We start from the raw sequence: 27821 nt of genomic DNA, 5'->3' as shown, positions 1-27821 counted from the left end.
CTAATCCTAGGTATATGGCCAGGAGAAATGACAACCTATGTCCACAGAAAAACTTGTACGCAAATGTCCTGGCAGCATTATACATTATTGTCAAAAAGTATAAATAACCCAAATATCTATCAACTGATGGAGTTGAAAATGTCATATATCCATACAATGGAGCAATATTTGGCTATAAAAAGGAATGAAGTACTGAAACACACTACAACTTGGACAACCCTTGAAAACATTATACTAAACGAAAGAGGCCAATCACACAAGACCATAAATTATATCATTCCATTCACGTGAAATGTTCAAAACAGAGAAATCTATGGAGACAGAAAGTAAATTAGTGATTGCTTAAGGACGAATGGCAAAATAGAGAGTGATAGCTAAGAGGTACAGGGTTTCTTTTGGAGGTGACAAAAATTTTCTAAAATTCTGGTGATGGTTGCAAATGTCTGTGAATATACTAAAAAGAATTAAATTGTACACTTTAAATGGGTCAATTGTATGGTATTGACCCAATTATATCTCAATCAAAACTACAATGATATATCATCTCACACCAGTCAGAATGACGATCATCAAAAAATCTAGAAACAATAAATGCTGGAGAGGGTGTGGAGAAAAGGGGACACTCTTGCACTGCTGGTGGGAATGTGAATTGGTACAGCCACTATGGAGAACAGTATGGAGGTTCCTTAAAAAACTACAAATAGAACTACCATATGACCCAGCAATCCCACTACTGGGCATATACCCTGAGAAAACCATAATTCAAAAAGAGTCATGTACCAAAATGTTCATTGCAGCTCTATTTACAATAGCCAGGACATGGAAACAACCTAAGTGTCCATCATCGGATGAATGGATAAAGAAGATGTGACCCATATATACAATGGAATATTACTCAGCCATAAAAAGAAACGAAGTTGAGCTATTTGTAATGAGGTGGATAGACCTAGAGTCTGTCATACAGAGTGAAGTAAGGCAGAAAGAGAAAGACAAATACCGTATGCTAACACATATATATGGAATTTAAGGAAAAAAATGTCATGAAGAACCTAGGGGTAAGACAGGAATAAAGACACAGACCTACTAGAGAATGGACTTGAGGATATGGGGAGGGGGAAGGGTAAACTGTGACAAAGCGAGAGAGAGGCATGGACATATATACACTACCAAACGTAAGATAGATAGCTAGTGGGAAGCAGCCACATAGCACAGGGAGATCAGCTCGGTGCTTTGTGACCACCTAGAGGGGTGAGATAGGGAGGGTGGGAGGGAGATGCAAGAGGGAGGGGATATGGGAACATATGTATATGTATAACTGATTCACTTTGTTATAAAAAAAAAAAGAAGGATATCCAAACTTTTATTTAAAAAAAAAATCACTACTTCGGACATTTCATTTATTCATTCATTAATTCAATAAATATTTACTGAGCATCTTTTCTATTCTAGGAGATGCAGAAATGAAAAGACATGGACATTGTCCTTAAGTTGCTTACCATCCAGTGGGAAGCAAACATTAAAAACCTATGGGTGGGGCTTCCCTGATGGCGCAGTGGTTGAGAATCTGCCTGCCAATGCAGGGGACACGGGTTCGTGCCCGGTCCGGGAAGATCCCACATGCCGCGGAGCGGCTGGGCCCATGAGCCATGGCCGCTGAGCCTGCGCGTCCGGAGCCTGTGCTCCGCAACGGGAGAGGCCACAACAGTGAGAGGCCCGCGTACTGCAAAAAAAAAAAAAAAAAAAAAAAAAACCTATGGGTGGGACTTCCCTGCTGGTCCAGTGGTTAAGAATCCGTGCTACCAATGCAGAGGGCCCGGGTTAGATCCCTGGTCAGGGAACTAGAGCCCGCATGCATGCTGCAACTAAGAGCCCACATGCTGCAACGAAGATCCCGCATGCCACAACCGAGACCTGGTGCAGCCAAATAAATAAATAAATAAAATATATATTAAAAAACCTATGGACAAGGTAGATAAATGCTACGATAGAGTTATAAGTACATATAGAATGAAAGGAAAGTAAGGAAGAAAATACCCAAGTCTACCAGAGTCTCTTAAGGTCAACTCCTGTTTGACGAAACAGGAGTTGACCTTAAGAGACAGTAAGAGGGGGACTTCCCTGGTCACGCAGTGGTTAAGAATCTGCCTGCCAATGCAGGGGACACAGGTTTGAGCCCTGGTCTGGGAAGATTTCACATGCCGTGGAGCAAATAAGTGTGTGCCACAACTACTGAGCCTGCAAGCCACAACTACTGAAGCCCGTGCGCCTAGAGCCTGTGCTCCACAACAAAAGGAGCCACCACAATGAGAACCCCGGGCACCACAACAAAGAGACGCCCCCGCTCGATGCAACTAGAGAAAGCCTGTGTGCAGCAACGAAGACCCAACGCAGCCAAAAACAAATAAATAAATTTTTAAAAAATTAAAAAAAAAGAGACAGTGAGAGGATACAGGATCAAGGAGAAGCAAGTACAGATGCACAGTATGAGGAGAGATCAGGACAAGCAGTTCAATGTTAAGTAGCAGCACGATGGGGGTGGTGGTGGGAGTAGGTGGCAAAGCAGAAGGAGATAAGCATGGGCAATGGGACGCCATTAGGCCAGAAAGGTTCTGATCCTATAGGTGATAGAGTGGATGAATTCTGAGCTCAGGATTGTCAATGAAGATAACAAAGATGACAGCACAGTGATCCTTTCATGTGATGGTCACCTTTCACTTTCCATTATGACAATTGTGTTTTCAGCTCAACAAATGTATCAGCACTTATTGGATACCCCACCCTGCACTGGTCCCTAGAATACAAAGAATAAGTCAGAGTTCCTACTCTGGAAGACCAGGAGGAAGCAAAGTTACCAAACTTCTTGAAAGCTTGAAACTGCTCTCGTACACTCTGGCTTCACCCACCTGCTAGAAACCGGCAGGGAGTCATCGGTGGCAAAGGACCAATCGCTAACCTCGGCCTAGGAGTAATGGGATAAAGAAACACTCAGCAAGCTGAAGCCACTGGTGCTCGTGGAGACGCTAACAGCCTCTCAGCCACCTCTTAGCACTAGAGGGAAGGGCATGGTCTGAAGAGTGAAATGTGATGGCAAGGAGAGACTTCACAGTCTTTTTGAATCTATCTGTCCTAGCGCAGGTAGGAAATATTGATATAATGAATACAAAACAATATCCCCGTGCCACGCAAAAGCAATCTGGGACTGATCTGGATGATTTTCTTCTCCTCTGCTCTTTCCCATCAGTACAAACAGTTCCAGGGTGACAGTGGCAAGGGGAGGGAGCCCTAGCTTTCCATCTCTGAACTGTGATTTCCAAGCTGGGGTTGGGCTCTATGATCCTCTGAGTTTCTTCTCTTATGTAATGAAGGTAATAATGCTTACCTCAGTGGGGTTGTGAAAATTAGAGGTAATCTGTGTAAAGCATCTAGCGTATTGTCTGGCACAAAGCAGCAGTGAACAAATGATACACACACACACACACCCCTGAGAGGTGACCCTTATCAACTCTTATCAATCCTTGTCAGGTTGGACAATAGTCCCAACCAGCCAGAAGAACCAATTCCAAGCACCTGGGGAGAGGAGGTGACAGGTGAAACATAGAAAAACCAAAGTTTAATTACTTAAAAGGAAATTTTATACTCTAGAGAGTGCTAACACTGAGGCAAAAGTTAATTTTATTTAGGAGGTTGAATCATGGTAGAATACAGAGGACAATTTTATAAAAAGTATCATTTGGGTGGTTGTTCCATAAGTGTGTTAAGTTTGTGAACACTGAGAGAGCTGCACACTTACGATATGTGTGCTGTATATAATGATATACTATACTTCAGTACATTTAACTTTATAGTTAAAGTTTGACTACATATTTAACTTTAATAAAGTTTAAAATGTTATCTGATTTTCTTTCCTTCTGGTCTGAAAGACTCTTTTGTTAGGGGCTCTAAAATTAATAAATGCTTTCTGTAGATTTGGTAGAACAAGGCCATTGTTTACACTCCCCAGCTCTGTGTGAAGAGACTGTGGTTCAGCAAGGATGTTTTCATTTAGCAAACAAAGCAAGAAAAACAACACAGCAACTACAGCAAGTCCCCTGCATAAGAACCTTCAAGCTGCGAACTTTCAAAGACGTGAACGTGTGTTCCATCAACATCAGGCGTGAGTGACGTTGCAGCTTGCCCTCCGTCTCCTATTGCTGAGAATCCTTCAGCTCTACCATCTCCCACCTCCTCTCCCTCCTCCAGTCAGTAACTCTTCTTGCCTGTTCACTCGATGCCAGCCCCTGTATGCCAGCTGTTGTACCGTACTACAGTACTTTTCAAGGTACTGTACTGTAAGATTAAAAATGTTTTCTTTATTTTGTGTGCGTGTTTGTTTTTTAAGTATTACTAGTGTGAAAAGTATTATAAACCTATTACAGTACAGTACTATATAGCCGATTGTGTTAGTTGGGTACCTAGGCTAACTTTGTTGGACTTACGAACGTGCTCTCGGGACAGAACTCGTTTGTATATGTGGGGGACTAATTGTATACCTCTTGGAATCATCTCTGCATTAAAAGACAAAGCCGCCTACCCAAGAAGTCTCCACACAAAGCTTCTAACAATGGAGGAATAACCTCCAACTTTAAAAACCCCAACGAGTCAAGCGTTCCCCTGGTATCGCTCCTAGAAGGTCTACTTTTATTTTGCTCCAATAAGTGTCTCTCCTCCCAGGAGGTCCTTCCTTCTCTCCTACTCCCTGTGTGTTCTTCTTCCCCTTTGTTGCAGAATGTTTGGCATCACCTCACCCTGCCCCACCCACCTTAGATCCATTCACTCTAGAATCTCAACACTTAAAAACACACAAGAGCCATTTCCTCTAGAAAAGACTCTGAGTTCTTCATCTCTTCCAGATGGAATAAACTGACACTTGATGTGAACCAGAGTTGTTGGATTCAAAGCATACTGGAGAGAGACATTATGCCATTTCTACAGGTTCACTCAACTGGAGGCTTAAAGCATGTTACTTAGCCCACCTCAAATTTGCTTTCCTTCCCTGTAAATTGATGGGGAAAATCTCTCCCTCTTAGAAGTACAGGAAGAATTAAATAAAATAATATGTGGAAAATATTTAGAATGATGCCTAATGCATAGAAGTCCTCAGGAAATGATAGCTATGATTATTATTCTTACTCTTTGAATGTCTGTGATCAGAACCTACAATGAGTAAATACGAATAGAGTGATCTTAGATTAGCAAATATCTACTCCTGGGTTTAGTCCAATTTGAAAATGCCAAGGTTAGGAAAGAAAGGGGCTGTCCACTGACTTCCTTCCTAAGTAAGGATGACCATGCGTTCATTTATCTATTCATCTCTTCAACAAACATTTATTCAGTATATGCTATGTACTGGACATTGAGGTTCTAAAGTTGTGTGCGACCTCAAGGTCCATAACCTCAAAGAGCTTCTAGTCAAGCTAGAGAGACTGAAACATCAAGCACAATCACCTTGGAGAAATGTGGTTGCCGGGCTAGAGCTCAGGTTGACGAGGGTCAGAAAGGGAGCCAAAGAAATTCATTATAATCCAACCATACTCCATACTCATAAAGAGTGAGAGTACCCTGTGCTAATTCCAACCATCACATCATGCATGGTACACACTCAGAAAAAAACAGAAAGAGCAAGTGACTTTTCCATTGATAGAGTGTGGGCAATTCCTCATGCCTGTCCATTCACGGAGATAGGAGACAACTCATTTCAGATCCCAGGTGGGTCTCACAGGCTCTGTCAATCAGGGTCCCCTAGCAGGAAACTACAAAAATGTACAAATGGGCTAATAAGAGGTAGTCTAGCATAAAAGAACTACTAAAGCTATGGGCAGGGTTAAGGGAAACTAAAAGAGATGGCAAAGGTCCAGACTAGCGGTCTGTGATCATTAACAACTCCAGGCCTCAGGATTATGGAGAGAGGGCAGTTTCCAGAGCCTAAAGGGGATAGATGTTAAGAAGAGGGCTGCCTGATGGGACCTGTGGCCTTCAAGAGCAGGGAGCAAGCAGAGAAATAAGTACTCTGACCTTACTCTCCTCCCTTCTACCTACTTCCTGCTAGTGCCTCCCACTGACCCAGCCAATGGCGATGGAGCCTGTTGACTCAGGCCATGTAAGTCAGCCTCCTGGGGCACACGAAAGGTGGGAAAAGGGTAGAGAATGATCTGGAGGACAAACAGAAATGTCCTGCATACAGGCTGGGCATCTGACCATGCAGAATCTAATTCTTGCATATAAAGGCACGTGTTTTTGGGTTTTTTTATGCAACCTGGGTCACACGAGGATACTTTGGACGATGTGCATTTTTCCTCACATATTGGAAACACAACACGTCCTGTATGAGGTGAGACTCCGCTGAACTTTATCTCATTTGGTCTTCATGACAAGTTTGTGAGCTATGTCTGTTCTTCCAATTTTATGGATGAAAACAAGACTCGGACAGGTTGAATGTCTCGATAAGTGGCAGGAGAAGAACTCTGACACACGCTTCTCCACCCGCAGAAATCTTAAATGGCTTTTCCATTCTACCAAGTTGAAAAGTAACTACAGAGATTGATCGGCAAAATCGATGTTACAGAGACTTGGTTCGTCGTCCTGCAATTACACAAGATCAGGAAAACTTGGCAGAAATGACCGGCAACCAATCCCTGTCGAGGAATCACGTCTACTGTTGAAGCAACAACACGTGTCTACCTCTAAATCGAGTCATTTCTGAATAATCAACCAGAGCTAGAATCTGTACATGACAATCTAGGGCTGACGACTTCTGACAAGCACAGCTGGCCTCCTGCCTGTGCTGTATGTTAACAAAGCTCTAATATTATCGCCATATATTTATTATACGGAGGGAAAGCGTGGCATTGCCAAGAAGCGGTAAAGAATGATGTGATTTCCAAAACCAGACTCAAGGACTTAGTAGAAACCAGGAGATGAACACTTTTTCCAGGTCCATTTATTTATTTGTTCATTTATTTATTTTTTGGCCACACCATGCGGCATGCGGGATCTTGGTTCCCTGACCAGGGATCGAACCCGTGCCCCCTGCACTGGGAGCGCAAAGTCCCTTTCAGGCCCATTTAAAAATCTACAAGCTGCATATGGTTTAATATTGTTTAGTGGTATTCATTCCTGCTACAGCCTCCTTGGATAGAAGCTGCAGAAACTTTGTGAATTAGAAGCTGCAGACTGAAAAGGAGTTACACGTGGGCTCACGTGCTCTGGAGCTGGAGACCACGGTTTGAAATGCTCCCCCAACACCCCACCGCTGATTTCTGGCTATGTGAAGGTAGGCAAGTTCATTTACCACTCTAGCCTCGATTTCCTTATTTGCCAAAGGGAGGATCACATTTTTTATCTCATTGGTGTAGAATGAGGCTTGAATAAGAAAACACATGTAAAGGGCATGGTATCTAATAAGCATAAATAATGTCCTGTGGTTGCTCCTTTCATCAATATCATCAGCATCTTCAGGCCTCCTCCACTGTCCCTTCAACTCCTCTCACCATCTTTTCAAGAATGTCTGCATAATGAACAGACCGGGAAGATAACAGACCGGGACTCCTTCTGGGTCAGAAAGCAGGTTTGCTTGAAGACCATTTCAAAAGGTTCCTCGAGCCTGGGGTTCCTCTTCCGTAACCCAACCCTGGCAGGTGTCATCTGCACCTCATTGTGCTGTTCTTTGGGAGCTAAGCCTTGGAGGACCTGTCAAGAAAATGATGACGCTCTGCCTACCGCTACTGCCGAGAGCAACAAATTGTTCTTTGTCTCCCAACCCAGGGGGTCTCCTACCTGCGTCCATGAAATGGTGGCGGGCAAACCTGTTAGCTTGCGAGTAAGATAAAATCTCAAGACTCTTGACAGTTCTCAACGTGAGTTAACACAGTATCAAAACTCATGCCTTGTCACCCAGACTAAATAGTTGCAAAAGGTAACAACTTTTATTCTACTTACACTGCAATTTTAGCACGCCCTTCAAATCATCCAAGAAGGAAATATTTACTCCAAGATTCCTGTGAAACCACTAATTAATTGGGAAGCACAAGCAAACTGTGAAAAGCTGTATATAACATATCAGAAAGTATTTTTATTACAGTTTGCAAAATAATTAAGCTATACTTTGAACATAAAACGTGAATCAATTTGCAGAACTCAGGATCCCAGTTTGGAAAGCACTTCTATACTGCAAATGCAGTAAGACAGAGACAAAAACTTGAAGGCTTTTTTTTTTTTTTTTTAAACTCCAGCTCCATGTTCTCAGGTTACACCAGTCATGAAGCCTCTTTCTAGCTCAGGTGCCCCATCTCTGCAATGGGATTAATTGTGCCTACTGGGTGTAACTCAGAGCTGTACAGAGCATCAAGCAGGTTAATGGACAAGACGCTTTGTAAACTCTAAAAAGGCAAGACAAGGTACACCTCTGACTCCTGTCGCTTACCATGAAAAGCAAGCTCTCTTTGGCTTTTTCATGGTACCAGCTCAGCAGCTTGTAGCAATCACAGCATGTAGAATGCTTTGTTTATTCAACGGATATGTATTGTGCCAGCCTCTGGGAGGGAACAGGAAAAAGATCCCAGGGGTATGTGGTAGAGAAACCTCTGGTAAGATGAAACACACAAAAGGGCTTTTCCCCTTTGTATATAGTTCTCCCCAATACTTCTCTTCAGTTCTATGAAAGAGAGAATATAAAGGAAGCAGTGGGAACTCAAAGAGATCTAACGGCATACAGGCACTTTAATTCTTCAACCAGGTATACACTCCTAAGCAGAAGATACAGACGCTGGTGGCTGGAGAGAGAACCTCCTGATAAAGGCTGTATCTTAAAATACTATCATAAAACAAGAAAAACAAATGTCATTTATTTATATTATGATTTACTAGTCTAATAGCAGCTCAGATTTCGTGGGTTCTCAACTCTACGCCAAGGACTGTACAGACTGGATTTCATTTAATCCTTCCAACAGCCTTTCCAAGTGGGTCCCCCACTTATCTCCATTTAAGACTACAGGTCAGAAAGGTTCAAAGCCGACTCAAGGTCACGGAGTGAGCAAGTCGTGAGGCTGGGATTGAAGACCAGGACCGTGCAACTCCAAAACCCACACCCTCTGCCACTTACTGTGAGAGAGAGGCCTCATGTCACCAGCTCCCCTATAATGTTTCTCGCATTGGGACAACTTGAAAAAGTCAGCTTCTGCTCCTTAACTAGCATTCGCTGGAGTACCTCTGAGTTAAGGTAACGGAAGTGACGTAGACACTAAAAGGCAACACACAGAGTCACCGACTTTTAGTCCTGAGACGCAGATTTGTCCTACAAAATAGACTGAGAAACACCATCAGGGGTTAGAAAGCCAAGGTGCCCCCAAATTAGTACGTCTCAGCAAAACCCCAGCCAGAAACCACCAAGTTTCACAAAGGCCTGTAAATAACACAGAACAAACAAGCCAGAGGAGAGCAAAAAGGAAATACTGACAATAGAACCAGGCCCTTAGGGCTGGATGGAAGGCTGGGGAAAGCACGGCCTGCACACCTGTCACCCTGGGTTCAGGCATCTCCTGTCCCCCTCGAGCTGCAGCACCACGACGCAGAAGTGACTTAACTGCTCTGGATCCCAGATTCCCCTCCTTCTGGGACAATAACGTAATGCCCCATCTTTATTATATAATTATTTACTACGTTATCACTATTATCATTACTGTTATTATTTACTACTCTATTATTACTCTGTTCAGGAGGTTCAGATAAAATAATCTAATGGCAGTGCTTTGAGAAGCTTAATGTACAAATAAAAGGTCCCTGTTGTTTTTTTTTATCATATTTACAGAACACCACATAGATTTACCATGAAGGAGAATCATTTTACTCCCCTTTTCCAAAGTCTACTTTAAAATCCTGGAATATTTTCAGTAAATTTTTATAGCAAATCTCATACCCAGATATTCACAAACTCCATGTTACATTTTTGAAGTAAACACTGGTTTCATTCATTTAATCGCCATTGAAGGCAACAGAAGAGATTTATTAATAGCCTAGTAACAATAAGTTTGGGCTCTAGGTTCAAATCCCAGCTGGTTTTTTTTTTTTAAACGAATGAGGTGACCTTGGGTAAGACATTGAACCTCTCCTTGCAACTTTTTTCTCATCCATAAAATGGGAACAATGAAAGCATCTAACTAGGGGTTGTTATGATGATTAAATAAAATAGATCAGTCAGGATGTCTGATATATAGCTAGCAATCAACAAATATTATCTATTGTTATTATCTTAAAAGGAAAACAACTAAAGGAATAATATATCTTTCGTAAGACCTTCTTTCACTAATATTAGAGATATCCTAAACAAGGGTTCCAGCTAAAATAATAGAGGGGGAAAAAGTCAGTTCTAAAATAAAGTCCTTGAAAAGATGAGCTATGAACAAAATCAGCTATTCATTTCTTAATGTTATTTTTTTTAAGTATCCAAGACTTACAAAATAATAGTACATGCTGAGATTCATGGAAAAAATGGCCAGAGAAACAAGGAAAATGCATTAAAAATATAGATAAGTGTATAAACCAAACAAAATTGATCAAACAGGTAAACTGAACTATCAATTCCAAAGGCCCTAAAGTTTGTTCCACGCATGTTCTAGCAACCAAAGGTAGGGGCCAAGATTTGTGAGGTGGCAGTTAGGTCGTGCAAGTTCAGTACTTCAGAAATTACTTCTCCTAGTGCTAATTTTACAAGCAGTTTGAAGAAATAAATTTACTTGGAATTGAGACACTGAACATTAATGACTAGAAAGCCAAGTGCACACAGAAAAAGTACAGCAATATTGATCAATTCGTCCAGGGATCAGAAAGTTTCGTCATCCTTTTCAGCAAATATTTACCATCTACGATTGGCCGGGAACATGTGAAACCATAAGAAATACAAAGGAGGATAAAGCAGTCCCCCCCCTTAAGTTTCTTGGTCTAATGCCGTAAACAAAACGACATAAAAGTTTAACACAGTTCTTTCACGGGGTAAACACAGAGTAGCAGCACCTAACTCAGTCTTAAGGGGACACAGAAGGATTCTCAGAAAAGGTGAGATTGAACACGAAGCCAGGAAGAGTCAGAGTGAGCTAGAGAAAGGGCTGAGCGTGGCAGGAAGAGTCTTCTAGACAGAGGGAACAGCATATGCAAAATGTACATCAGATCACCACTTTACCACTCCTTACTGTCTGATGGCCTCCCATCACACTTAAAATAACATTTTCGATATCGTGGCGGTAAGGGCCCTTCACGATTTGGTCCCAACTCATCTCCAACTCTCCCCCTTACTTCCGGCCCTCTGGACACACTGGCCTCCTTGCTGTCCTAAAGTACGTAGAGCATTCCCACCCAAAGCTTTTACCCTTGCTGTGTCCTCTACCTTGGATGCTGTTCCACCAGATACACACAAGGCCCAGTTTATTCAAATGCCACCTCTTCAGGGACGTCTTCCCTGTCCCCCCGTCTAAAACACCTCGTCACCCTCAGTGATTTATCTATTTCTCCTTCTATACTGAAAATCACCCATACTAAACTACATTCCTCTTAATGTCTGCCTCTTCAACTAGAAGGCAAGGACTTCCCTGGTGGCACAGTGGTTAAGAATCCGCCTGCCGGGCTTCCCTGGTGGTGCAGTGGTTGAGAGTCCGCCTGCCGATGCAGGGGACATGGGTTCGTGCCCTGGTCTGGGAGGATCCCACATGCCGCGGAGCGGCTGGGCCCGTAAGCCATGGCCGCTGAGCCTGCGCGTCCGGAGCCTGTGCTCTGCAACGGGAGAGGCCACAGCAGTGAGAGGCCCGCGTACCGCAAAAAAAAAACAACAAAAACAAAAACAAAAACATAATCCACCTGCCAATGCAGGGGACATGGGTTCGATCCCTGGTCTGGGAAGATCCCACATGCCGCAGAGCAACTAAGCCTGTGTGCCACAACTACGGAGGCCACATGCTGCAACTACTGAAGCCTGTGTGCCTAGAGCCCACACTCAGCAACAAGAGAAGCCACTGCAATGAAGAGAAGCCCGCATGCCACAGTGAAGAGAAGCCCATGTGCCACAACAAAGAGTAGCCCCTGCTCGTGGCAACTAGAGAAAGCCCACGCACAGCAACAAAGACGCAACGCAGCAAACAGCAACAACATACTAGAATGCAAGGTCCCTGAGGGTAGAGGCTTTGTCTATCTTTAGTCCAGGGCACATTTCCAGTATATAACTATAACTGTGTCTGGCAGGTGGTGAGGGCTCAATAAATATTTGTTGAATAATTAATGAATTAATAAATGCCCTGAAGGCAGAGAGGAGACTTGGATGGTCTAGAGACACAGTTTAGTGTGAATGGCACATAGGATGTAAGGGGAGAAGAAACAGAAGGTAGGGCTGGAGTAAGTATTTTCTAGAGGGTATGAACAACTTTTTTTCAACTTTTCTTATCATATCCATCCCATTAGTAAGAATAGTTCTCTAGGGACTTCCCTGGTAGTCTAGTGGTTAAGACTTCGCCTTGCAATGCAAGGGGATGTGGGTTCGATCCCTGGTCGGGGAGCTAAGATCCCACCTGCCCCGGGGCCCAAAAACCAAAACAAAAAACAGAAGCAATATTGTAACAAGTTCAATAAAGACTTTAAAAATGGTCCACATCAAAAAATCTTTAAAAAAAAAAAAAGAATAGTTCTCTATCAGACGTTTCAATTATTGCTAATTCCTGCTCCCATAAAATGGTTACCCAGATCCCAAGAGATAATCTGTAGGTAGGGAAGAGTATTACAGAATCCCCTGGCTTCCTTCCATGGAAATGACATGTATGTTTTTGACAACATAAATTCTTATAGTTTGAAGAGACCATCAGGGAAATCTAAATACTTAACATCTGCTAGAATTTTCCAAAAGGAACTAAAAAAGTAAATGAAAGCAGCAACAAAACATATATACACACTCAAGCAAACAAATGGAGGTGTTGATGGACCCCTTCTATTCAGATTCATGTGAGTCAGGGAGATGAGGGATTTTCTGTACTTTGATATAGAAAGCAAGGAATAAGAGAACTGGAAGAACTGGGAGAACTGGTACATATTGGGCATTAATTGGTTGGCTAATGCCAGCTCCAGAAACCGAAGTGAACAGAACTGGGACAGAGGTAGAACACAGGACAGACGGAATCAAGGATCATCATCAGTGTCATGTTAATATCTGAAATGACTATCCTCCATGGGGTCTGACAACACAGCAGAGTTACTGAACCAACTATTTAAGTACTTGACGCAATGTATTCTTTGAGTTCCCAGGACAGCACTCAACACCTAGGAGGGAGGTGCTATCACCCACTCCCATGTCATAAAAGGGGACACTGAGGTTTACAAAGGTAAGGTAATGGGTCTAGAACTCAAACCCTGTCTGGCTCTTAACCATCCGCCACTTAATCTGACCACCCAGGTGCAGCTCCCTCACGCACCATCCCACTTATAGAGTAGGCTCTTTTATGTTATAAACACATGTTTTGAAAGGCAGTCAGAGTCAAGGAAAGGGTGCCACTGCCCCTGCACTCCTTTCTCGAATGGTTGCCCTGAAAAAAACAAGGAAGGTAGGGTGAGAAAGGGACCACGGAAACAGCAGATCAGCTCAGAGACAAACCAACTGGGAGATTCCATGTCCACCAACCAAATACTCCTGGGCCACAGTATATTCATCTGTTACAAAGAGCTGAGAGATTATTCCTCTTCGACCACCCTGCTATCTTAAGTTCTCTCACTATTCATCTCTTGACCTGAACTTGAACTTCCCCTGTACTTGACACTGCTTCTCTAGCCATTTAAAAGACTAAACTTCTAAGTTATATACTAGAAGATACTTAAAATACTTAAAAGAGAACTGGCAACTGCATCACTTGATGGCAAACATTAAGTGCCGACCTTCTGTTTTCACTTCTGGAGTTTTGTTAAATCGACTTAAATGTAGAAAATACTATTTAAATAAATTCTTTATTAAGAATCTCATGAAATCAACTTAATTTCTGGTAAAGAGAAAAGCAAGTGAGTGATAGAGTTGTATCATATTAAAAGGAACAGCTATGGGCTTCCCTGGTGGCGCAGTGCTTGAGAGTCCGCCTGCCGATGCAGGGGACACGGGTTCGTGCCCCGGTCTGGGAAGATCCCACATGCCGCAGAGCGGCTGGGCCCGTGAGCCATGGCCGCTGAGCCTGCGCGTCTGGAGCCTGTGCTCCGCAACGGGAGAGGCCACAACAGTGAGAGGCCCGCGTACCGCAAAAAAAAAAAAAAAAAAGGAATAGTTATGTAACCATTCCACATGGAAGAGCCAGGCTGAAGTCAAAATGATAAAAGACTGAAATAGCCCTGCTTCTCACTACAAGATTACAGAACATACTTCTCATACAGCCTCTGTCCTCTCACGAAGGCCTTCACTTCGTTGTCCAGTGGGAAGGTGCCATCGTCCTTTCTAAAGCGATAGAAGAGTTTGACGTCCTTGAATTCCTTATGCTCGTCACACACTGAAAGGCAATATACACAGAGAGGCGAATAAGAAAAAAAACCTCTTATTTAATTACTCAAATGAAGGAGGATGCTAATTAAGATTTGTTTTATTACCTACTTTCTCAAGCACACTACTCTACGATTTAATACAGAGTAAACTATTTAGCACAGTACCTGGCACAGAAAAGTGCTCAGTTTTATTAGCTATCATCATCATCATCATCATCATCTGTTAAAAGAGTCACAAAATTCAATTCATCATTCTTTCTACAAACTCTTCTTGAGCATGATATTGGGGTAGGCATCAGCCTCAAAGAATATGAAATCTAGCAAGATTAAAAGAAATGTCAACATGCAATTAAAATATGGCATGATCAGGCTATGAAAGAGCTGAGGAGATATTCAGTGGGAGCCCAAAGGAGCGCCCAGTACCCCAGCTTTGGGGAATGTACACGTCTCTGAAGAGTTTGAATGTAAGTGGAGACCTGAAGAATGAGTAGAAAACAAGCAGAAATGCAGACGGAGGGCATTCCAGCCCAAGACAATAACAGCATGCTAAGGTCTTGGCCAGGATTAGAGATTTCAAGGAGACACGTTCATGAATGTTCACTGAACCACTGAGAGTAACAGCAAGAACTTGGAAACAACTTAAATGTCTGTGAGTAGAATGCATAAAGGTGTGATGGCATACACTGCAGCAAAAATGAGCAAACAAGATACACTATCAACATGAGTGAATCCCACAAACAGCAAATTGATCAAGTTGCAAAAGAATAAACATGCCTCTCTATGATGACTTAAAACATTTAAAACGATATGTTACATTGCTAAGAGACGTATCTACAGAAAGGAAAAAATATAAAGAAGTCCAAGGAAATAAAGCCAAATGCATCTTGGAAAAAGGAAGGTAATGTAATTGGGGAGCGATATACAAGAGACAAAGTAAAATGTCTATTTCTTAAATGGGTGGGTTCATATCTGAAACAGAAGATATAGTCCTTTGTTTCGTCTCGAGTTACCTTGACTGTCGCCACCTCACTCACCGTGATGAATAATGCCCCGGTCTGCTAATTTCTGCATGAGTTTAATCGCCGTCTCTCTGTCAGAAGCCTCTTTGTGTTCAATCAACCAGTCAATCAGTTCTTTCGCAACAAAACAGTTTGGGTAGGTTTTGAGATGATGTCGCCTATCTTTAATAACCTTTTCTTCATGCAGCCTGAGCCTGGAAAGAAAATTTGGCAATCAGTTGAGGAATTCTGATAACACATTATCATTAAGCCAATCCCAGAGAACAGTACAAAATGGAAGCCTGAGATGCATCAGAGTGCCATCCAAACACCTTTATGTCAGTGGGTGATTTCCATACTGTCAGAGCCCAGAGGCCCCAGGAAGTGATTCCACCCACAGACCTAGAGATGATACAGGTAAAGGGGAGGGAAACCCAACCACGGACAACCTAGACCTCTCCTGTCACTCAGGAGACTGAGAAAAGCTTTCTCACCCCTACTCTGGCTCACTCCCTTCTCTCTCTCTCTCCACCAGTGGGCTTATGGTTTCAACCAACTAACAAACAAGACTCTGGAAACTTGCTGAAATGAGGTACTTCCTCTTCATCACAGATTGCTCAGGATCCACCATATTTGAATTCATTCAGTCACATAACAAATATGAATGAGTGTCTACCACCTGCCCATCAGGCACTTGCAAGCATTAGAGACATACATCGGAAAATGGGCAAGATCCTTGCCCTTGCTGCCCTTGTTTTCCTAGGGGCAACAGCTAATCCTTTTGTGAGGCTCTTTACATAGATTAAATCACCTAATGCTCAAAACAACCTCATCAGAAGTCATTATTACTATCTCCATTTTTTTTTTTAACAGCAAAGAGAACTGAGGCCTCAGAGAGATTAGGTGACTTGTCCCACAGCTAACAAAGAGTGAAAGTGAGACTTGAACCCCGATGGTCTCACTTTAGAGTCTGGCTTTCCAACTGCCACATCATGTTGCCTCTCGCTAGGTAGGGATAACTGAAGAATCCAGGAAAGATGGATAAAAGCTGTTGGACAAATACAACTTATTTACAGGCTGCCGGATTATCCTGGAGAAAAGTAAGTGACACAGAATCTTCCCTGGCTCTCTTCAGAACCCAGTGACTTTTTTCCAAAAGAGTCTTAAACCTGCCTTAAAAAAAAAAAGTTTCTTCCATTTGTCTTCCTTTCTTTTATCAGCCCTATGTTTACTTTTTAATTCTCAAGGGAAGGATTGAGTTGGGTGAAACAGGAAGTAAGTTTTCTTCCTATTCAACCCACGTGACTCCTATGCTTCTTACCTCGTCATCTCAGTGTTGTTGAGAAATGGGATTGACTGAGTAAATCACACAGTAACCATGTGACCTGGGCAAGTGACTTAATGCCTCTTTTTTCCTCTGTAAAATGGAGGCAGCTATGCCTACCCTGTCCTTGGCGATGTTGAGATTTGGGGCATAATGTCTGTTAAGTACCAGCAACACAGTACAGTACCTGACACATAACAGGTCCCATCCGCCTTTCTTCCATTTCCTAAGGAAGGAACTAGGTCCTATTCCTGCCTGTTTTTGTTTTGCTTTGTTTTGTTTTGTTTGTAGTACGCAGACCTCTCACTGTTGTGGCCTCTCCCAGTTGCGGAGCACAGGCTCCGGATGCGCAGGCCCAGGGGCCATGGCTCACGGGCCCAGCCGCTCCGCAGCATGTGGGATCTTCCCGGACCGGGGCACGAACCCGCGTCCCCTGCATCGGGAGGCGGACTCTCAACCACTGTGCCACCAGGGAAGCCCCCTGCCTGTTTTTTGAACAGAGTGCACTGAATGGAATTTAATGGGTTTTGATAGCCCAAGGGTTGTGATTATGAGTTGGGAGCATACTGGGCTGGAACTCTGAGGCCTAGATGCTCTTCCTTTCTAGACCACTGTTATAGGCTGAAGTGGGTTCCTCTGAAATTAATATGTCGAGGCCCTAATCCCTGGTACTTCAGAATGTGACTGTATTGGAGATAGGGTCTTTTAAAAGGTAATTACATTAAAATGAGGTCATTAGGGTAGGCCCTCATCCAATAGGAGTAGTGTCCTTATAAGAAAGGGAGATTGGGCTTCCCTGGTGGCGCAGTGGTTGAGAATCCGCCTGCCAATACAGGGGACATGGGTTCAAGCCCTGGTCCGGGAAGATCCCACATGCCGCGGAGCAACTAAGCCCGTGCACCACAGCTACTGAGCCCGCACACCACAACTACTGAAGCCTGTGCACCTAGAGCCCGTGCTCCGCAACAAGAGAAGCCACCACAATGAGAAGCCCGCTCGCCACAACTAGAGAAAGCCTGTGCGCAGCAATGAAGACCCAACGCAGCCAAAAATAAAATAAATAAAATAAATAAATTCTTTTAAAAAAGATAAAAACAATGAACATCTTAAAAAAAAAGAAGTGGAGATTAGGACACAGACATGCGGAGGGAAGATCATGTGAAGACAGGAGGAAAGAGCCGGCTACAAAGCAAGGAGAGAGGCCTCAGAAAAACCTCCTGCCAACACCTTGATCTCAGATTTTTAGCCTCCAGAACTGTGACAAAGTAAATTTCTGTTGTTTAAGCCACTCAGTCAGTGATACTCGGTTATGGGAGCCTGAGCTAAGACAACCACCAATTGCCAAAGAGGCTCCTGAGTGGTCTGGGGATGAAGGGCCCAGCTGGGGGAAGGGAGAGGACAAGAGAGATAAGAGTCCTTACAGATATCAACTGCATAGAAAGAAAAGAACCATTTTAATGGAGTTGTTGCTGTATGCTCAGTATTGTACTAAGCGTTTTCACATGAGCTGACTTAACTGCTATAGCCTGAATGTTTGCACAAATTCACACGTTGAAATACTAAACCCTAAAAGGTCACTTATGAGAACAGTCAGGAACACAGGGCTTGGCTCTCATCTTGGCACTGCCAGTAATTCCAGATGACCAAACTTCTGACCACCAGCATCTGCATCAGTAAAATGAGGATAACGGCAGCTACCCTGCTTACCTCGTCACAGTCACAAAGCTCATTAATAAGAATAAAGATAGCATTTGAGCCCTTGCTATGTGCCAGGAACAGTTTTCACTGCTTTATTTATTTATTTTTTTGCGGTACGCGGGCCTCTCACTGCTGTGGCCTCTCCCGCCGCGGAGCACAGGCTCCGGACGCGCAGGCTCAGCGGCCATGGCTCATAGGTCCAGCCGCTCCGTGCAATGTGGGATCTTCCCAGACCGGGGCACGAACCCGTGTCCCTTGCATCGGCAGGCGGACTCTCAACCACTGCGCCACCAGGGAAGCCCTTGACTGCTTTATTGGCATTAACCCCCATGACAATTCCCCGAGGCTGGTAATATTACAGCCACAGATGATACAAAAGTAGAGTTGTAATTATTAATAAAAAAATAAATGAGCCCTAATAAAAAAGAAAAAATACACATTCACATCGGTGTGCTAAAGTCATCACATGAATCCCTCTAATTAATTCAGTGACAAAGACACTGAGTAATTTGTTTAACATGCTCAAAGTGGCAGAATGCAAAACATTAATTTTTAGACGGGATGTCTGTCAGGAATCTAAGAATAATGAAGACCAATTTATTTAGAAATTGAAATGTGGAATAAGCTACCGTATAATTTGGTGGAGGAGGAATATGTTATGAGCCGAGAGACAAGTTTCAGCTCCTGTAAATTTTCCAACTTAAAAAAAAAATGTATTAGGTAATGTTTAACTTTAATTACTACAGAATAGAACCTTTCAGTTACTATCCTGTCAACCTTGAGCTTGGTGCTAATTCTTAAGCATACTTGATTCCCTCTGATTCCCACCCTGCACAGTAAGAAGCAGCACCGGTCACTACCCCTGCAGCCCCACAAGGACCTGGTATATTTCCATGTTTAGAAAACTGAGCAGAAATATGATGGAGGGGAAAGAACTTTGAATCTGGGAGACTGCATAGAACTTGATCTTTTTAGACATGTTACCAGGGGTTAAAAATGTTCAATAACTGTGCTACCATCTGTTTTTCTTTGATAGTCAGAGACACAGAATTCTAAAAATGAGCATTAAAAATGATATATTCCAGAAAAGCTATCCCAGTAAAGAGGTAAGAATTTTCATACTCTAAATAACCAAGTGTTTTGCCTAGCACTGTGGGTACTTAATAAATATTTGGTGAACAAATGAATATACAGGGGCACTAAGAGAAATGACACCCCTTTCTAAAAGGTAGGGAGGCTTCTCACTAAAAAAGTGGGAGTTGCCACCCCACAACTTAGTAAACATCTAATATCATGGAATTCATCTTTTGTAAAATAACTAGTTATATGCTTTCACTTCTAGGGCAATCAATTTCCAAAGTTTTAATCCCTGTTGTGTGGATGGAAATGTGGTCTGTTGGTCTGTTGGTTTGTTTGGGCTGTGCTGTGTGGCTTGTGGGGTCTTAGTTTCCCGACCAGGGACTCAGCAGTGAAAGCGTGGAGTCCTAACCACTGGACCACCAGGGAATTCCTATGTATATGTGTTTTTTTAAAAAAAAAAAAAGCATTTCCGTTTATTTGAACTCAAGTTACTGCTTACAAATTTCCACTACACTAATACACTAATATGCATGGAGATCACCAAGAAGGACAGGCAATATTTCAAAGTCTTGTGGAAAAACAGAAATTTTGCGTAGTTGAGCCTCTCATGGAATAGCATTCTCTAGAAAGACTCTGTAAGATACTGAACCGGGGCTGAAAGCCATGCTTTTAAACATGGTGTGTTGCCTGGACACGTCAGTCCGTCACCTTGTCTGCTATGCTCAACAGCCCCTTCGATTCAAAACAGCCTTCCACACCTTACCCACACCAGGCAGGGTTCAAACACCCCATGCCTGTTTTCTTTGCACAGGGCGGCGCCTGCCTGGAAGAGCCCTTGACTTACAGAGGCCCCTGCACACGCCCACCAGCAGTTCAATGAGGGCACCAAGGCCACAAGATTCTACCCAATTCAAGTGACAGTAATTAGTTAAGCCAAGCAGAATGGCTCCATCCAAGACTGAAACTAGAGCTGAAGTGTTCAAACCCTATTTGTGCTGGGACACTTTCTTCAAGTGGAACTTACCTAGGAGTCAATGGAGAAAACAGAGCAATGTGGAGTGCCCTGGCTAAAAGTGGGTAGGGCTCCCAGGTCCAGGATGTTTCCTGGTTTTCCCATTTCGTTCTCCCATGTGTACCCTCCACATCCCCCAGACCATCCACATGGAGTTTTTAGAACACAGGTTAAAAAACCTCAGTATTACAAGACACTGAGGAAACTGGGCAACCAGGAAGGAGCGGGGGTGAGGCAGGCCAGCTCCAGGAAGCCAGAGGGCAGGAGAAAGAGCCCTGAAGCCACAAATGAGAGACAGCAAGAGACACCTGACCCTGGAGCGCCTTGGTTCATCAGAGCTTTCCAGTTCTTCTTCCAAGCTACACACACTCTAATAATCATCAGAACAGAACCAATCCTTTCATGTAAAAGCCGTGACTACCTGGATCCAAAATAACTTCACCTACCCAGGCTCTAGGGAGGCCTTCACCTTGACCCCAGGCCGCCTCCCAAGCTTCCTCTCCCTCTCTCACCTCCAATCACAAGCGTGCCTGTCTTATAGTCTGGATGTCCTGGATTCTTCTCCATCACCCTCCATGCCCCTGCTCAAGACAGAGACCCCTCTGTTTAGAATGCTCCCTCCTCCTGCCTGAAATAATTAAAAACAAATTCTACTTGTTCTTCAGCTTAAAAGGTATCTGCTCGTGAACATTTTCTCAGCCTTCCAAAGGCAGAAAACAACCTTCACTCCTCTGCTCTCTAAAATACTAGTGGCTATTTTACAGACACTAGTAAAGAATTCATCCCACTGTATTACAACTAGACGACACGAAGGATGCTAAGGGAGAGGTGCTTATCTGATTTTGCAATTCTAGTGCCTAGCACATAGTAGGGGATAGATCCTCACTGATGTGAAAAATCAGTTAGTGCATATACCACGTCCTCAGCCTTGAGGTGCATACGGCAGAAGACTCTTCTGAATAACATAGTGCAAATCGATCCACATTGAACCCCTGGAAAAAATAATCATCTCTGTTTTAGCTACATTTTCGACACCACTGGCTAAGGAATTTAAGTACAAAAACCACCTTCCCATCATTCATTTCAGACAGCTGGTTCACAGGCTTTAGAGTCAAGGTGATTCTGTAATATTCTATTCGTGGCCAGCGAACCAGCTGCTGAAATTGCATCCGACAATTTCCTCTTCCAGCCCTAGGAGAACAAACACTACTGAGTGCAGGGTGTTAATAATCCTTAAGAAGTTACTGTCCATAGGAAAAGAAATGCAGAAATTGTTCTTCAAAAAAAGAGCTGGTAGAAAACTGCAGCAGGTTGCAGGACTCAAGAAACAAAAGGGGGACAGAAACCACACATTCTCATTTAAAAACAGCGTCATAAATCTCAGCTGAAGTAAACAGTTTAATTAAAAAACACAGCATGCTGAACAGTGGGGCTGACAGTGTGGGCCTTGTGATTTGGGCAACAGCACTGACATAGATGTGCTTTAAACCAAAGCTATTGTCCCTTCCAGATGTTCTGCAACAGCCAATATCTGTCCCTGGGGATCGGAGAACTTACAGAAAATCACTCTAAATCACCTACCCCTGAAAGGCCCCGAATCTAAAAGGATGAGAAAAAAGACAGGAACAAATGAAACCTAACACACTGCATTTCCTTTTCATGTTTGGATTTATTTTATAATTAAAATTTCAAATTATCAAACTAATACATGCTCCTGGTAGATTAAAAAACTTCAAATAAGTATAATCCAAAGCTGGGTAACTGGTGATGAACTGATACTTGTTGAAGCTAGGAGATGGGTGCATGGGAGGTTGCTGCACTATTGTATTTATTACTTTGGGATAGGTTTGAAATTTTCCTTGACCCCCACTTTTCAAAGGAACCCAGTATGAATAGTTGATTAAGTATTCTTGCAAAAATCTATTATGTCCATATGTATGGTTATATATGTATACTTTTATGTGAAAGGATCGTAATAGACATTTCAAGTAGTTGTGGGGTTTTTTTTGCGGTACACGGGCCTCTCACTGCTGTGGCCTCTCCCGTTGCAGAGCACAGGCTCCGGACGCGCAGGCTCAGCGGCCATGGCTCACGGGCCCAGCCGCTACACGGCATGTGGGAATCTTCCCGGACCGGGGCATGAACCCGTGTTCCCTGCATCGGCAGGCGGAATCTCAACCACTGCGCCACCAGGGAAGCCCAAAAGTCTTTTTTTTTTTTCAAGACAGGTCTTTGGCCGAGGAACAAGTGAACAAGCTCACTCACATGAAATGTAATCAGCTAAGCAGCAAGTATAAATGACAGTATTGACTCTGTTCCCATTTTGATTGGAAGGGAGTTTTAAAACAGGAAGGTGCACGATTTCGAGGGAAGAAGAGGAAACAGCTGGTCCCGCTGGTGGGGAAGGATGCCCAACGCAGAAGCTGGGTTCAGAAAGTGGACTTCACCCTCGTCCCAACGCAGGTGGACCCACAGAAGCCAGGTGCTGTGCTGTCTCTGGGAGAAGTCAGGCCACCTGAACAATAGCGCACAGTCTCTGTCTAGAAAACGTGACCTGGAGGAGGGCCCTTACGACTTAGGACCTCAATTTCCTCATCCGGAATATGAGGAAGCCAACCACATTTATCTAAACTCTCTTTCAGCTCTAACTTCTCTGTTTTTTATGGACATTCTGAAGCGCCTCCAGGGTAAATCCTCACTTATGAGATCAAAATAGAACAGGCCATTTGGGGCACATTTTGTACAGAAAAGATCAGCCACAAACCACAGGCCAGGGAGCACGAAACAGCAAATTTCATTTCCTTCGGGCTTCCAAGCAAGGATGAACATATCAGAGCAGATCCTGTGCTAAGCATGCTGTCCAAACACCGTCTAGGGTTACCATCGTCTATTTTCAGCTCACAGGACAGATGCTGAAGCTGCCCAAGTGCTACAGGCTTTGGGTGTGCGGGTCTATCACAGGGAATAGAAAAGGTCTCTTCGGGGTTAAAATTATTCCAAGAGTCCTCAAAAGTGTTATCGGGGACATCCGTGGCTATAGTGGAGGCTGCTTTCAGCTAAGGGACTTGTGAAAGATTTCTCAACCAATATGCATTTATTGAGCTCCAACTGCATACCACGCATAGCTTAAACAACTGCTCAGAGTGGACTAGTTTCTATAACTGAAACAGGTGTTGTTTCTTCAAAATGAAAATGCTGTGTCCTCTGTGTACAGGACACACACACACACACCAAAGTCTCCATAATACTCCAAATTCAGTTAAAACTGAATCTATCCAACATTGTTTTCCTTTTCCTCTATTTCCTCTGTTTTAGCAAATGCATCACCTTCTTTTCTGCCTCTGTCCCTAGAGGGGACTCTTCCCTTTTCAGTATATGCTCCCCCTCTTTTCCTATCCATCTGTTAAAGTCTAGCTTAACTCAACCTTCTTCCATAATGTCTTCTCACAACCAACCAGATATGATGTGGTTTCCTGACCCCCTATGATATATTTTCTACAAATGCCCATGTTTACCCATGTATTATTTTGTATTACTTTACTCTTATTTGCATTAATTCTCTCCAACTATAGTACAAATTGTATGAGGAAAGAACTATCTCCTTCTTTCGTATTTCCCGAAGTGTCTAGGACAAGGCTAATGGTAAATGATACTCAGTATAAGAGTCTGGGCTTTCATCTTTGTTTTCAGCTGGACAGAGAGAAATTTGACCACAGAACAGAATATAAAACTGAGTCTCTAGTCTTGGGCCCTTTGGTGGCTGTAGACCTACTCTGGTTGCTCTTACTGGGCAGTACTTCGAAGTGTTTCTCCATTGCCTTTCCATTAATATGAAGGAGTACTTGGACCATCTGTGGGTGTTTGGTTCCCCCGGGGAAAAGAAATGTTAAGTAATTCTTCCTTCAGGAAGAGCCCACGCCATTCTCCACAGAATGAGTATACAGCAGGGGTCTGGCTTTAGCTCAGGGTCTGTCTACTATCAGGATCCAGGCGGGTCTGGGCAGGTACAGCTCAGGCCAGTGGCTGGGGCCCTCCAGGAGTCCACGGGCAGCCTGGCGGAGGAGCTAGACCCCCAGAGAGGAGGAAAGTGGGGAGACGGCCACAGTGCCTGGCAGCCCCAAGGACAAGGAGGCAAATCTGAAGGTCCTGCATTCACTCAACTTCTGTGACGCCAAGGGCCAGAGGCAGCTCTGCTGTGGGGAAAAGGTGACAAAGCACAGACATAAAAAAAGGGAATACTGAGAGTCACAGGTGCCGTGATGCAAACACACACACACAAATATTAGGGGACAAAAAAAGGTCATGGACTTTCATGACAAAAAAAAGGTCATGCAGGGCTGTTGAGAAACATCCAACCACTCAAAAATAAGCATCTTGGGAGGTTAACTGTCCCTTACAAATACTCAATACACTTCCATCCAAATCTTTAGGTCACCTTTTGCACTCCGTGGGGACCCCTAATACACTTGTTATTATGATTTTTTTTTCATGACTAACAGAATGCAAGTAAAAGGAAACCGTGGGAGAAACTCAAAAAGCCTGAAAATCTGTATTTCACTTATGACTATGAAGAAAGCAAAAGAGGTTTATCAGGGCTACATAATAAAATGCTATTCCTGATATCACCTTCAGGAAAATCTTCACAGACTCAACAGTCAGACACAGCTAGTGAGAAAAGTTCCTAGAAATCTAGGTATTGGCTTATTCAATAGGTTTACATTTTCCCTTTCTTAACATAGTGACCCTTGCAGGTACTCGATACACTTACAGTTAAATTTTCAGGCTACTTGTGTACCGCTGTGGTCGCTGAATACACCTGGTGTCTGTTTCTTTGTATTTAATGAGGCTTTAGTACATATAACCTTATGTACCTAGACCCACACTTATCTGGGTTCCAGGTTACTCACACTGTTTGAGGATCAGAGAGAAGAGCGGCCAAAGCAGAAGCAAAAACCATCAACAACAGCCAAGAAGGAACTACGCTGCCTGTGAGAGAAAAGCTCTGGGTGGTAATTCTAGCATATGCAGTTTTCTCTGAGTCTGAGTCGCCATGGGGTTCTACATACTAAAAAAGCCATGTGCTTATGAGCACATTATGGCTTATAAATGACTTCCATACTCTTCACCTCATTTGATTTTGCAAACAGCCACGTGAGGTAGTTAGGGGAGAGGTGATTAACCCCTATCTACAGATGAGCAGAAGGTTTACTCTGGTGGTCGGAATTGGCCACTAATAGTTTACAAGTGGAGAAGCCACATATTGAATCTAGAACTTAAGATATCTCATCTACCAAGACTCCACGCTTGTAAGGATAGATCCAATCTCATTCATTAATAAGAATAGTTCTGCATGGCTGTAGCTGGCTATGTTAGTGGTTGTATCTGCAGTGTTATTTGCATATTTATGCTTTTCAAGGGTCCTCCATGACTTTATAAGCACCCCAAACACTCCATCTTCTCTACAACTCTCTAGTTTGCTATGGTGGATAGGCAGCTATTAAACCCCACTGACGATTATATAAGGAATCTGAAAACTTACCAAACCCTAGGGTAAGCTCAAATATTAACATGGTTCCAAACACCTGTGGCTACTTATGAACTACAGCACTCATTAAACCAAAGACAGTACCTTCTAAAGATAGCTAGATACCTAAAGATCTAGTCGGCTCTCAGCCACATTCTCCTGACAGCTGTCATTTGAACTGCAGTGGCATTTCCACAACTAAAAAGTCACACTATTAATTAGACTACCCGAGGCATGGTAGCAAAGCTACCAAAAGTAGACTGTTTGGAAATCACTAAGATTCTAGAGGGGCTTGGAAAGGCCTTTGCTAATTTAAAGTCGCCATGCTACTGCATTTGTTTCCAATATGCTTCCATCCCAGTACTTGTCTTATTGTGTGCTAGGAAGCAAAGCCAACATAAACTCTCACTCTAGGTACCAAGAAGCAAATGATACTCGTGTTCTGTGAATTGGTGGTTTTTAAAGGAGGCCCTCACATCTGTTTAAGTGTAGGGTCTGTTCCGCAGGGACTCTGATTTACATCATAATTACATCTGTCCTGTGAGCATCTGATAAGTTAAACTATCTGGTTTTTTCCTTGAGAAACCTTACAATGTCCTGCAAATCAGTCTCCATTTATCAGACTTGTAACTTTCCCACTGAATACATAATGAAGGGACAAATATGCGATTTGATTGGATTGCTATTTGATTCAATAAACTCTTTTCCACAAAAAAGAATCTTTCTTCCTCTAGTCTTTCTCCTGTTTTTCTTTATTTTTTTATTTGCTGCAATGATCACACTATCTAGTTCCCTAAATCTCTGAACATTTAACACAAAGAAAGGAGAAGCTCTTACCCAAACCAAACTCAACCAGTGAAACTTTCCACAATGAATCTGCACTAATGACTGAAGTCCAGGCATCACATTAGATGTACAATTACTTCTTTACATGTGCTTGCAGTGTGGCTATCACAGCTGAGAATAAATTCTGCTCGTTTTTGTAATATATTACTACATTTGAGTCTTATCTTGTAGTAGATCCATTGAACTTTTACTTAATATTACGTGTATTCTGCATTTCTTGAATACATGAGCTGAAGGTCAGGAGGTGACCTTAGAATGAAAAGAAAGGTGAACATCCTGGGTTAAAAACATGTAGTGAAAAAATCAAATCCAGACCCCCGCCAAACTCAACATACACAAAACATGGTGGACACAAATCTGCAATCATTTCAATGCTCCCACTTTTCTTTCCTCCCTCCTTCCACACCTCTACCCATAAACACACACATTCTCTCTCATCATCATTCCCTGCCAAACTAGTTCCTCTTCCCCAACATCTGATTGCTAGGAATGATTCCCCACATATTCCAGCCACCCAGGCAATATTCCTAGGCACCTTGGACGAAGAGCTCCCATTTCTGTGTCTTTGCCCATGGCATTCCCAGTGCCAGGAATTCCGTCTTCTTCCCTTCCACTTCTATAAAACCTACTCATCTTTCCTCACGTCCCATGAAGCCATCTCCTTCTTTTCTAGTCACAGGGAGTTCTCCTTTTTAAAACTGTTGCTTTAATTCTCCAGGGTTCTTCACAATATTTTGTTCAATTACCCTCCATTTATTCATGGATTCCTATTCTATTTCTCTACCTAAAAAGTCATCTTCTTGGGGGCAGGAACCA

The 27821-nt window shown here is 43.1% G+C and overlaps 1 protein-coding gene across 6 annotated transcripts in view; it reads right to left on the bottom strand.

Annotated features, from left to right (window-relative positions):
- The window catches only part of DEPTOR (DEP domain containing MTOR interacting protein), a 192153-nt gene that overhangs the window by 140435 nt on the left and 23897 nt on the right, over positions 1-27821 (bottom strand). For all 6 annotated transcript variants that reach the window (XR_009536495.1, XR_009536494.1, XR_009536496.1 and 3 more), the window contains exons 2-3: positions 15558-15736; positions 14408-14531 (exon numbers count right to left, since the gene is read on the bottom strand). Coding sequence is in view for 3 of the 6 variants with exons in the window: in XM_060128285.1 (XP_059984268.1) it covers positions 14408-14531; positions 15558-15736 (303 nt within the window). In the remaining 3 variants the exon portion in view is untranslated. The remainder of the gene's footprint in view (positions 1-14407; positions 14532-15557; positions 15737-27821) is intronic.

The sequence above is a fragment of the Lagenorhynchus albirostris genome, chromosome 17 (assembly GCF_949774975.1).
Source record: "Lagenorhynchus albirostris chromosome 17, mLagAlb1.1, whole genome shotgun sequence".
Classification (NCBI taxonomy): domain Eukaryota; kingdom Metazoa; phylum Chordata; class Mammalia; order Artiodactyla; family Delphinidae; genus Lagenorhynchus; species Lagenorhynchus albirostris.
This window is presented reverse-complemented; position numbering and strand designations above follow the sequence as displayed.